At 35.4% G+C, this 12,216-nt stretch overlaps 1 protein-coding gene across 6 annotated transcripts in view; it reads left to right on the forward strand.

The window, feature by feature from the left end:
* The window catches only part of sloth2 (ubiquinol-cytochrome c reductase complex assembly factor 6 sloth 2), a 369,803-nt gene that overhangs the window by 292,920 nt on the left and 64,667 nt on the right, over nucleotides 1-12,216 (forward strand). For all 6 annotated transcript variants that reach the window (XR_016548293.1, XM_090392240.1, XM_090392236.1 and 3 more), the window contains exon 2: nucleotides 9,303-9,417. Coding sequence is in view for 5 of the 6 variants with exons in the window: in XM_090392236.1 (XP_090248362.1) it covers nucleotides 9,303-9,417 (115 nt within the window). In the remaining variant the exon portion in view is untranslated. The remainder of the gene's footprint in view (nucleotides 1-9,302; nucleotides 9,418-12,216) is intronic.

Genomic DNA, 12,216 nt, shown 5'->3' on the forward strand with positions numbered 1-12,216 from the left:
GCAAGTGATCCGAAAGAATAATAAAGACCAATTGACTGAACAAACAAGGAAAAACAAGTAAAGGAGAAAATTATGTATGGAAACTCAATAATCAGAGGAGTACTTAATGAAAGTATTTCAAAATCATGTTTTCCGGGTGAAAAAATTCATGATATTAGCCACACCATCCAGATGCAAAAAAGGTACGTTAAAGGAAATGATTGTCTTGGTTGGTACAAGTGATTTGAGAGGCGAGAAGTATTCTATGAGGGAGAATGTAAAGGAGTTGTTAGAAGAGGCAAACCTGAAGAGCGAAAAGGTGAAGATTGTAAGTCTTATCCTACCATGCTATGATAGAGGCAAACTGAGGAGGAGGAGATCATTGATAGCCAATGAGTCTATACATAGATTGTGCAAAAGAAATGATGTAGAATTTGTGGATCTGTGGTCTCTGTTTGACAGAAGGAAGGATTTGTACAGTGCAGATGAACTACATCTGAATTGTTTTGGCGTTAGATGTTTGGAGAGAGCTTTGTTCATCGAGCATGCTGATGTGCAAATTCAGGGAAACTTAAGCAATTAGGATGGAAGCAAGTGACTTTGTGTGAAGGCAACCATGAAGTGAGTAAGTGTGAGAATGACCAAGTGAGGAATCTTGTCTCTCAAGCAAAAATATTGAATAGGTTAGTACTAATTATATAAATGTTAGTACTAATTAATAATAAGTGAATACTAATGCAGAAGTATCAGAAACAAGAGGGGGGATGAATTTTTGGCATTGATTAGTGCAACCTAACCAAAAGTTATAGTTAGTGAGACTTGGCTGACAGCAGATGATGTAGTTACAGGGATTGAATGTGAAGGGTTTAGTATTTTCAGGGAAGATAGAGAAGATAGGATGGGGGGAGGAGTACTGTTGATGATAGCAAATGAATTGCAACCAAAAAGATAGCCAATGGAGACAGGCAGGAGGGCGGCTATTAATTTGAAGCAATCTGGTGTGAGATTATGACCAATAAAGCAAAATATACAGTTGGTTGTTGCTAAATGCCAGGGAATTCCACAGATGATCTGAAAGACATGCATCACCAAATTAGTACAATGAGTACAGGTCAAGTGATTATTATGGGGGACTTCAACTATCGAGATATAGACTACAAGGAAGAAAGATCAAATGGCAGAAAGGAAATAGAATTTATACAGCTGATGAGAGATAATTACTTAACCTGCGTTAGTAAAATGGGGTGTCACAGACCCCAAAGATATAGAAAGAAAGAACTGTGACACCACCACCTTACTAACGCCGGGTTAAATCAGCATGTGATGGAGAGGGCTATGGGTGGGAGAGTATTGGACCTGGTCATAGGATCAGGTTGACAACATTGTCTCCAATTGAAGAAAGTGACCATACAGTCTTGACTTGGGAGATTGTAAAACATGAGGAATATTCCATCAAAAATATTATTAGAATATAGAATATATAGAAAAATGTAGAATATAGACATATAGAATATTAAGTATTATTGGAACTACAAGGCAGATGATTATGACATGCTTAGGAAGAAGCTCAAATCTGTACTATGGCATAAAACACTGAAGGATAAGAATGTTAGTAGTGCATGGGATATAGTTAAGGATCATCTAGAGGTAGCAGTATTAAATTGTATACCTTGGGTAAAGAGGGTTAATTGGGCTTAGGAGTTAGATTAATGAGTAATATCATTAAGCAAGAGCTGCAGAAGAAGAAAATGCTGTGGAAGGTATATAAAGAGAAAGGTGACCAACAAACTCATGAACAGTACAAGGCTCAGGCAAGAAAGGTGACCAGCCTGGCAAGGAAGGCAAAATCAGATTCTGTGAAGAATTTAGCCGAGCAGGCCAAAGGAAATCTCAAAGAGTTCTTTCATTATGTGGCAAGTAAGAGGAAGAATGACTATGGAAGATTAATCTTAATGAGTGATGATGGTCACAAGGAATCGTAAGTGGATAAAATAGTTGAGTTACTGGGTGACCACTTTGCAAGCTTATATCTTCCTAGTGAGGTTACTGCTTTAACCTATGTGACACTAATGTGGGAACAGAGTTGGATGAATTGGAGGTCCTTACTATATTGCAGAATCTCAATGTAAATACAGCTGTGGGATTAGATGGGATATCAGCTAGGGTTTTGCGAGAATGTGCAAGAGAACTGGCAATACCTTTTACTAAGCTGTTTGAATTTAAGTGTCAGCTATGGCAGAGTTCCAAGGGAGTGGAAAGAGGACAAAATTATTCCTTTGCATAAGGGAGGTTCTAAGACTACAGTAGCAAATTAAAGACCAATCAATATCTCAGGTGTGGTGGTAAAAGTGTTAGAAAAATTGGTAAAAAAGAGAATTCATGAATAGGTAAATAAAAATATGATATTGTATGAGGGTCAACATGGCTTTGTGAAAGGTCGGTCATGCCTTAGTAATTTACTAACTTTTTACAATAGAGTAACAGCTGCGTTGGATAAAAGAAATGGCTATACGATGATTTTGCAAAGATATTTGGCAGAATACCACATGAAACACTGTTATGCAAATCGGAACAAATGGGGATGGATAAGAGGGTAGCTGCTGGATAGATATTGAAAAGTGGTATATGGAGGGACAGAATCGAGGCAAAATTTTTTCCTCGGGGAAAAAAAAAAGTTTTTTCCCGAGGAAAAAATTTTCATGACTACAGCCAAATGTGGACATAAATTTATTGCCAGCATCCTAATAAATTATATTAAACAAAAAATGTGTTATAAACTTCATACAAACTAAATTGCAACATGTTTTTTGCAGAAGTTACAAATTTCCTGAGGATGTAGTTAGAGAATTCATGTATAGTGCTTACAGAAAACTATGCAGAGAGACATTTCAGTATGGAATACGTCCACCTCGAACTGCGATGCTGCTCTCACATCATACCATGCTTAGCACCAAATGATTCAGGAGGTCTTGATGCAAACTGTCCCACTCCTCTTTCAGAGCAAAGATAAGGTCTTGTTTGTTTTCTGGAGGAGAAATTTGTCCCTATTGCGATCGAGATCTGCAGAGTGTGCTGGCCACTCAATTCATACATATATATGCTTGTGTGATGTGGTGTGGCATTGTCATCCAGCACCTACAGCACCATGGAACAATCAAGTGATGTTAAAGAATTTCATTGCAATATCTTTCACCAGTCATAGTCCCTCGCACTTGTAGTACAGTGTGTCCATTAAGCATAATGCCTTTCCACAACATGACCCTAGCACCACCATATCTATCCCTTTCTAGAACATTCTCACGATGGTAAGCAGTACCACTTTCACACCAGATCAAGTGTTGTCTAGAATTGGAGGTGAGACTAGAAGGACTCTCATCTGTGAAGGGCAACTTAGCCCATTAGTGTCTTGTCCAATTTTTATGGATACAACACCACTGAAAATATACTCTATGATGAGCTGTGGATAAAGGACATAGACTACAGGCCTTCTGGCATGTAGACCTACTTGTCACAGAGATCTTGCCACAGTTTGTCGAGATATCTGCGTACCTGTGCTTGAATGGAGCTGACTTGCAAGCTGACCAGCCATGACCAGTGCATCGATTAATTTTGCTATTATAACCAAAAATCTGTATTCATGCTGAGTGGTAGAGTGAGGGTGACCTCTTAGCAAATATCTGGAACACATTCCATTGGTTTGAAACACTGCCCAGAACCTGGATATAAGTCTGTATGAGATTCCAAACTCTCTAGCAATATCAGTACTTCTGTGTCTATTTCAAGCTTTCCAATAATTCTTCCCCGCGCGAAATCATCTAGATGATTTCACGCAGGGAAGAATTTGAGACATTTCAAGACATCAAAGTTTGCAACTTTATTCCTTCCTTTCTTCACATACAATTTGCCTAATGCATCCTTTTGTTTTTGCTATTATAACCTGTTGAGTGTTACCATGTGATCCCTTTGCATGCAGTTCGAAAATTAATCTTCAGAAATAGTGTTTGTTCTTAGGTTTGGATATCAGTGTATATGTGTGTGTATATATTATTTTTCATGCTTTTTTCATGCATGGACCTAGGATCCATTATTAATGTGAAGAATTGCTGTTCAGATGTCAGAAGAAGATTAGGAATGGCTAAAACAATAGTCAGAGACTTGTCTAAAATCAGGAAGGATGGATCTGTCTCCACAGGAACATAGTTGAGGATTTTGGATGCAGTTGTTTCTTCAACAGTGACTTTTGGATGTCAGACTTGGAATCTAAAGCTGATTTTTGGATGTGGTGTTACAGAAGGCTGTTTTTAACACTACTTTGTATGCCTCTCATATACTGAGAGGCAAACAGATGAATGGGTGTTAGAAAAGATCAGTAGAACTTTAAAGCTCCTTAAAGATATTGACAGAAGAAAGTTAAAATACCTTGGACACATTGAAAAGATGGGAGGACTTCTCAGAATAGTAATAGAAGGTAAAGTTCCTGGAAAAAAGAGGAAGGGGTAGACTGTCAAAGAGATGGATGGATGATGTGTGAAGTGACTGATCTTCAGAGAGTTGCGCCTCCAGAAAAGCATACAACAGGACCATATGGTGAAGATTGGTGTGGTATATCACTGAGTATCGGAGTGACCATACAGCATCTGTGGATGTCCAATGATGATGATGTTTTCATTTCTTTTCATCATTTTCCCCCTTTCCTTCACACTAAAAAAATCTCTCTCTCGTGTTCAAAGATTGTGCAGTGGCCCTTAAGAAGCCTTGTAAATGAATTTTCTAACTATATCACTGAATCTTCAAAACAGAAAGATCCATAATTTTTATGCACATCTACATCGTTTCTAAAAATAAAAAAAAATATATAATTACACTTATTTATCAAAATATACAGGTATGAACATAGCACATACTAGATGCCATGCTGCATTTAGCTTACATACAGATAAGTCCTTTATTTTAGTGAATATTAGTAATTTTCATAATTATTTTTTGGTAGTATTTTACTTTAGACTGTAAAGGTGTGTATATGTGTTTGTGAAATTGAATATGCAATACCTTTCAGAAAGTGTTTTTCATGGCACCAATGTGTATGAGGGAAATGGCGGCTTCCTTGTTTGCTGAGTTTAACATGAGGGATTTTGTGTGATGTAGTATGTGTTCTGTGTGCTCATTACCAAATGTGAATGGTTTATGACACAAAAGTGAGAGTGAAGAGGGAGAGGGTGTGTCGAAAATGTTTTGTGTGCAAGTTCAAGAAATGCAAATTATATGGAAAGCAGGAGAATGAAGCAACTAGTATTAACAATGCAACACAAGATAGTGAAAGTGTTATAGAGAATGTGAAAGGAGTGAACACTACTGTTTGAAGCATGAGAGAAGTGGCTGAAGGTAATGTGGATAATGAGGTTATAGTGAGGAGTGAAATAGTGCAGTTACGTGGTGTCCTTCACAGGACAGAATGTGAAGCAGAGTAACTGGCAAAACGATTATCACGTGGTATATCAAGAAGGACGATGAAAGAAAAAGTCGATAGGGAACGTATGAGAGTGCAAAAAACTGGGAGTAAGGAAAAGGTATTGTTTGGAGATTTAATGATAAGAGGTGTACTTAATGAGAGAGTGATGAAAGCATGTTTTCCAAGTGCAAAGATCAAGGATATTAGTGAAGCTGTTAAATTGCAGAAGGGAGATGTGAAAGAATTGATTGTTTTGCACAAATTATTTGAAAGGTGAGAGATATGAAAGAATTGCTGATAGAAGTGAGAAAGTAAAGATTGCAAATCTGCTTCCTTGGAATGACAGGAATGAATTGAGAAGAAGAGCCATGATTTCAAATTATTTAATGAGAATATTGTGCAGGAGGAATGGTTTGCAGTTTCTAGATGCATGGAGTGAATTTGCTAGATGAAAGGACTTATATATGCCTGTGTGCATTTAGAAGTACAAACTGAGGGGATGCAGTAAAGTGTGGGTTCAGCCACCCCTGAGACAAACGAATGTGTACAGAAATGATTATGCAATGGTGAATGCAGTTCCACAGGTTTCAAATCCAAATGGGTTAGTAATGACATTACACAAGCAGATTAAGGATAGTTGGGGCCCCTAGGCAAATTATAAAAATAAAAGTTAGGTGGCAAATAAATGAAATTTTGTACTTTTGAATTTTTTGAACTTCTGGATTTTTCTGCCTGTTAAAGGATTAAAGAATGATAAATAATAAAACTTTTTATTTTTTTAATATTTTAAAAAAAAACTTTATCAGTTTTTTTTTACTTGCACTACACTCAAATAATGAAAACATGAAAAGTCACACTAAAAAGTTATTTTTGATACAAACACCTCACTCTTACATGATTCAATAACAAATGAAGTTAAGGAGCAACCAGGCGAAACTTCCTATCTCGGCAATGCAATCAGTTTTTGTGACCTCAAAGCTGTCAACAGCGGCGTGCGCCGACATTGGTAATGCGGTTTAATTTAAAGCGTAAATAGCACGTGCTGTTCAAAATACGAAGTACGCAATACCAATGTCAACTAGTGCTGACATTGGTATTGCGGCATTATTTAATGCGTAGTAGTGCACGCTGTTCAAAATACATATTAAAATGTAATAATTGTTTTGAAAAAATTTTCGCTTAAGATAATCAAGATTTTTATGATGTTCACTGAAAACATTAATCTATTTTAAAAGACTATAGGAAAATGTCTTGGCTTGGGGGTCCCCAAAGCTTGAGGCCCCTAGGCATGTGTCTCATTGCCTTAATGGGTAATCCGCCACTGTACACAAGGATAATTGTAGGTCCATGGGGATGTTGAAATGCATGTACATGAATGCCAGAAGTAACAGAGATAAAGGAGAGGAGTTTTTGGCATTGGTCAGCTCAACTTGGCCAAAAATTATAGGCATTAGTGAGACCTGGTTGGAAGAATATGATATAGTTACAGGAATAGAATGTAAAGGGTGTTGTATTCAGGAATAATAGAGGGAATAGGATAGGATGTGGGGTTTTGTTCAGGATAGCTGAACTACAACCAACAAAATTAGAAATCAAAAGGGGGGATATTAAGTTGGTCTGAAAGAGACCAGATAGCCTGAAATGGTTCATTTGAGGCTATCTGGCAAGATAAAGGCCAATAGGACAAAAATGTAGATGGCAACAGATGAGAAATTTTGTTGATATTGATAACAGATATGTTGTCTCATCTGTTTCCATCTACAAAAGACAAACTGGCATCTCTATGGCAAATGCCAGCTAATGATAGAGATGCCAGTTTGTCTTTTGTGTGAATGTATTCTAACATACTTTGGACAAACAGGCTGTTCTGTAGAAAAAAGAATTATTGAACATCAGTATTATATCAAATACATGAAACCTCAAAAGTCTGGCCTGGTATAACATAGTATTGACACTAAACACAATATCCAGTAGGATAAAGCTCGTCTTCTCCATAGATGCAGGTTTAAATATGAACGCCTTTTCAAAGAAAGTTGCGAACCCATTTTACATCGGCCAAATCTGAATCACAATGATTGTCTCTCTCTCTCTCCCAAAAGTTTGGGAGATTCTTATCTTATGTAATCATCAAAAATAGTTGTTTAATAATATTTTTAATAATATTATTTATAATACTAATTTCTAGCACGCCACCGATTATGTACGTACTTTGTAATCCAGTTTCTTTGATCGCTTGTTTCTACGCACTGATGATGTACTGTTATTTTCAGTATGAAATATCTGTACTTTTATTTCATTAAAATTAATTACCGTGGTTATCATGTAATTTATTATTTATAACATTTTATGATACTACTGTACCTTGCAAAAAGCATTTGACAGAATACCACATGGAAAACCATTACAAAAGTTGGAGCAAATAGGAATGGATATGAAGCTGGTAGCATGGATAGAGAGGTGGTTGACAGACAAACACCAGAGAGTAGTATATGGTGGAGTGGACTCCAGGAGAATAAGGGTGACTAGTGGAGCACTTCGGGGTTCTGTACTAGGGCCACTACACTTTCATTTATATAATAATGACATAGGGAAAGATTTAAGACGGTATATTCAGTTAGCTGATGATGCAAATCTGGGTAGGGCAATAGTTGATAAAGGTGATGTATGTATCTTACAGTATAATTTAAATAAATTGGCATTGTAGGAAAAGGGTAACGATTGCCAATTTAATGTTGCAAAATATTATGTGCTTCAGGTTGAAAAGGTCGCATTACATATATCACATTGATGATACTGGATACAGGAAATTGATGAGGCTAGGGACTTGGGATTAATGGTGGACAGAGAATTGAAATTCAGAGAGCACATAGCAAAAGTTGGTAAAATAGTTCAAAGCATTGCTTGGATGTTGAAAAACATGCTGACAAGTAAAGATAGGGAGGTTACTATCTCTGTGTATAGTGCTATGATTCAGCCTCATTTTGACTACTGTGCACAGATTTGGTCACCTGGTTTCTTGGGGATGAGGAGGTGGTAAAGAGGATTCAGAGATGAATGACTAAGATGGTGACAGGTCAGTTGAAATTTAAAAAAAAATTAAAAATGCTTCACGTTTCAATTAGTTCAGAAGAAGTAATTCGTAATAAAAATATGAATTAACACACAACATTACATATTTTTGAAGTGCATTATTTTTAGCATAAATCAACAGTAATAACTTTTATTAAAATGATTCTCACAGTAAAATTACGACAATAAAATTTTCTTTATTCAACTAGTTTTTCACACAACTATGGTGTATGTAGATGGCATAACTAAAATTGAAATAAGGATTTCAATTTTAGTTAAAGAGAGTTTTGAGATGAATTTCATTTTCCAGTGTGAGATTAATTACAAGATTATTACAAAATTAATTACAAGATTAATTACATACAAAAGCAGGTTCAAAAACAAAGAATAGAAGGCATGTGCCACAGCAATATGTGCTACATGTTGCTGTGGCCACAACAATATGTGCTACATGTTGCTGTGGCACGTGTGCTTCATTTGATTTGGAACATCTAATTCTGTGAAATTAAGCTAAATAAATTTCCAATTCCCTTACTTTAGTTATCAAAAAATTACTTTGCAAAGTTTTATTACTTGAAAATCTGCAAACTGCAGAAGTTTTTACACTTTGGATGTTCTTGGTGTTCATTTGTACATGCCTTGTATTTTATTTTATTTTATTTTTTGGGTTTGGAACTACTGTTAGATGAAATTCAAGTTAAGTATTTTTGTGTAAGTTAAGTACTTTTATATAACTTTATGTATGTGTTTGGATATATATATAACAGTTATTTGTTAATATATATATATATATATATATATACAGGTTTAACATGCCTGCAGGACTTAGTTGGCCAGCATATCTGAGATATGCTACAGCAGCTCTGTTATGTTCATTTGCTGGAGCTCAAGTAGTACATATGGTTTATAGACCACTGAATGTAAGTTTCTCTCTTATTATAAAATTGAAATAACACGTATAAAGAAATGTTTTAAACACCCTACCAACTTTCAACAAAGCATTCATGTTATTATCTATTTTTATATTTAATACCAAACCACGCTGTGTCCGGACAATTCATCCTGGAGAAAATTCATTGCGTGGAAAATTTGAAATCCTATTTCATGTCATTCCCATATATGAAAAAAAAAAAAGAAATATTTTATGTATTATTTATTATTTCAATTATATTTAGCTTTGTGAAATTTTTTATTCCATATAAAGTTATTAATATTCTTAAGAATAAAGAGCTAATAAGCTTCATTTCGGCAATGAAAACATTACTTAAATTAAGGGGATATTAAATCCCGCATAGTTTTAAAACCGAATAAGAAACTCAAAGATCAGAATCAGAGAGTTTCTTGCCGAATATAGTAAACTATAAAGTATCGGCGGCACTAGTGTTTTGGCTAACACTAGTGCCGCCGATACTTTATAGTTTACTATATTCGGCAAGAAACTCTCTGATTCTGATCTTTGAGTTTCTTATTCGGTTTTAAAACTATGCGGGATTTAATATCCCCTTAATTTAATATCCCCAAGTGATCCTAGTACGTAGTACAATACCAGGGCAGCTTGTTGCAAAGGTGGTAAAGTTCTGATCGCTATTCTTAGGTATTTTCCATAATGTAAAAACACATTTCCTAGGAAATGTATGTTGTTATTACATTATGGAGGGAGGTCACTATCCAGACCGGTTTCAGCCTTTTTTGAGGCTTCATCAGTGAGTAGCCAGACCTAATACCGAAGTGTATAGCGAAAAGAACTTATGTACTCTGCGAACGAGTTTCCCAAACGGGTGCAACCATTAAGTTACTTAAGAATAAAGAGCTAATAAGTTTCATTTCGGCAATGAAAACATTACTTAAATTAAGGGGATATTAAATCCCGCATAGTTTTAAAACCGAATAAGAAACTCAAAGATCAGAATCAGAGAGTTTCTTGCCGAATTAAAACTATGCGGGATTTAATTAATATTCTTTCTTACTACAAGCTCTGTAGATGGAATATTAATTGTTACAAAACTGGGATAGGTTAGGGAGAAAGAGCACCATATTTAAGAATATTTAGGGATAATAGTTATATCCAACTAATTTGAAAATCACTGCACTTTTCCTGCATGGTAAAGACATCTTGCATGCTACAATTGTTTGCAGAACTAGTTTAAGATCATAGGTGCAATTTTGAGTAATTATATCAAAGACAATGATAATAAAGTTGCTTAAATGCTATCATAACGATGTAAATCAGCATAAGTAAATTGCAAACTAGTCTTTAACTTTTCCTCCAATGCTAGTATTTTATGACAGTAAGAAATTTTATATTTAGTCTTTTTTACTGAAAAAAAAAATCTATATATATATATATAGATGGATGCTCCCAAAGTGAAATACATAATTAATTACTTCTCTTGTGAACCATTCAAGAGTAACCTGTAATCAGAAATATCATGTTGTTAACAACCAACTCAACCAGCTGACAACCTCAGCTATGAAGATGATATAATATTAATAGACTCATCTTTAGCCAAGGTGCAACAACACTTTGAAAAACTATGCCAAGCTGCAAAAATATTTGGATTGACATTTAATTGAAATAAAACTAAAATACTCACAAATATAGTACAAAGTTCCATTATTACAGAACACAACCAACCTTTAGAAAAAGTAGAATGCTTAGGCTCAAATATAAATAATACTGAAAATGACATAATATTAATAAAATATAAAGCTCTCAGTCAACACAGGAATCTAAGAAATATATTGAAATTGCCCCTCATTACCTTGGAAACAAAAATTAGGCTTAACAAACAACCTCTCAGGCTATCTTCCTATATTGTGGAGAAATATGGAACGTTTCTACCCAAAAAGCAATGAAAACCATTAATAGCTTTAATACAATCTGCTTAAGACTCTTACTCTTGGAAGGATCATATTCGTAATTCCAGTATTTTAGAAGAGGCAAACCAAAAACCCAATGCAGATGTCAACTTGATTGGCTTGGAATTTCAACTGAAACGTCATCCCTCTTCATAATTTGACATCTTATTTTTATACGCCCCCTCAAATGGACAAAGATGGAGAGGAAGACCAACTAAACAATTCTGGTAGTATATTAACGACCTTATCAGCACAGAGAGATTCAGTGGCATACTCTGAAGAAAACATTGATTGATTCTGCCAGAGAGGCATGTGGTGAGGTTGTCTGCAAGGATAAAAAAATCAGAACTCCCTGGTGGACACAGGAAGTTAAAGAGGCAGTGAAGGAAAAGAAGGAAAGCATATCAAAAGTCCTGCCAAATAAATCAGCTTGTGCTATTAGAGAATACAGAGACAAATGCAAGAATGCTAAACACTGTGTAAAACTAGCTAAACAAAAGCCATGGGAGGACTTTGGCAAGAATATAGAAAATAAATATCAAGAAGGTGGCAAAATATTCTGGAGGTTGTTGAAGAAGCTTAGGAATGGAGGAAAGAGTGCTGTAAAAGGAGTTAGAGATGATAAAGGTGAAATGAAAACGGGAGAAAAAGATATCCTTGAAGTATGGAGTAATTACTTTGAAAAACTGCTAAATGAAACAAGCAGTGATGACAGCACAGTGGTAAAAAACAGGCATGCAGTCAAGAATACATATCCATACTTGAAGTAGAAAAAGCCATTAAAGGCTTGAAATGTGGAAAAGCAGCAGGAGTAGATGATATTCGACCAGAAATGCTGAAATATGGTGGTATAAGAGTCT

This window comes from Typopeltis vanoorti, chromosome 5 (assembly GCF_054136105.1).
Source record: "Typopeltis vanoorti isolate ZY-2024b chromosome 5, IOZ_Tvanoo_1.0, whole genome shotgun sequence".
Classification (NCBI taxonomy): domain Eukaryota; kingdom Metazoa; phylum Arthropoda; class Arachnida; order Uropygi; family Thelyphonidae; genus Typopeltis; species Typopeltis vanoorti.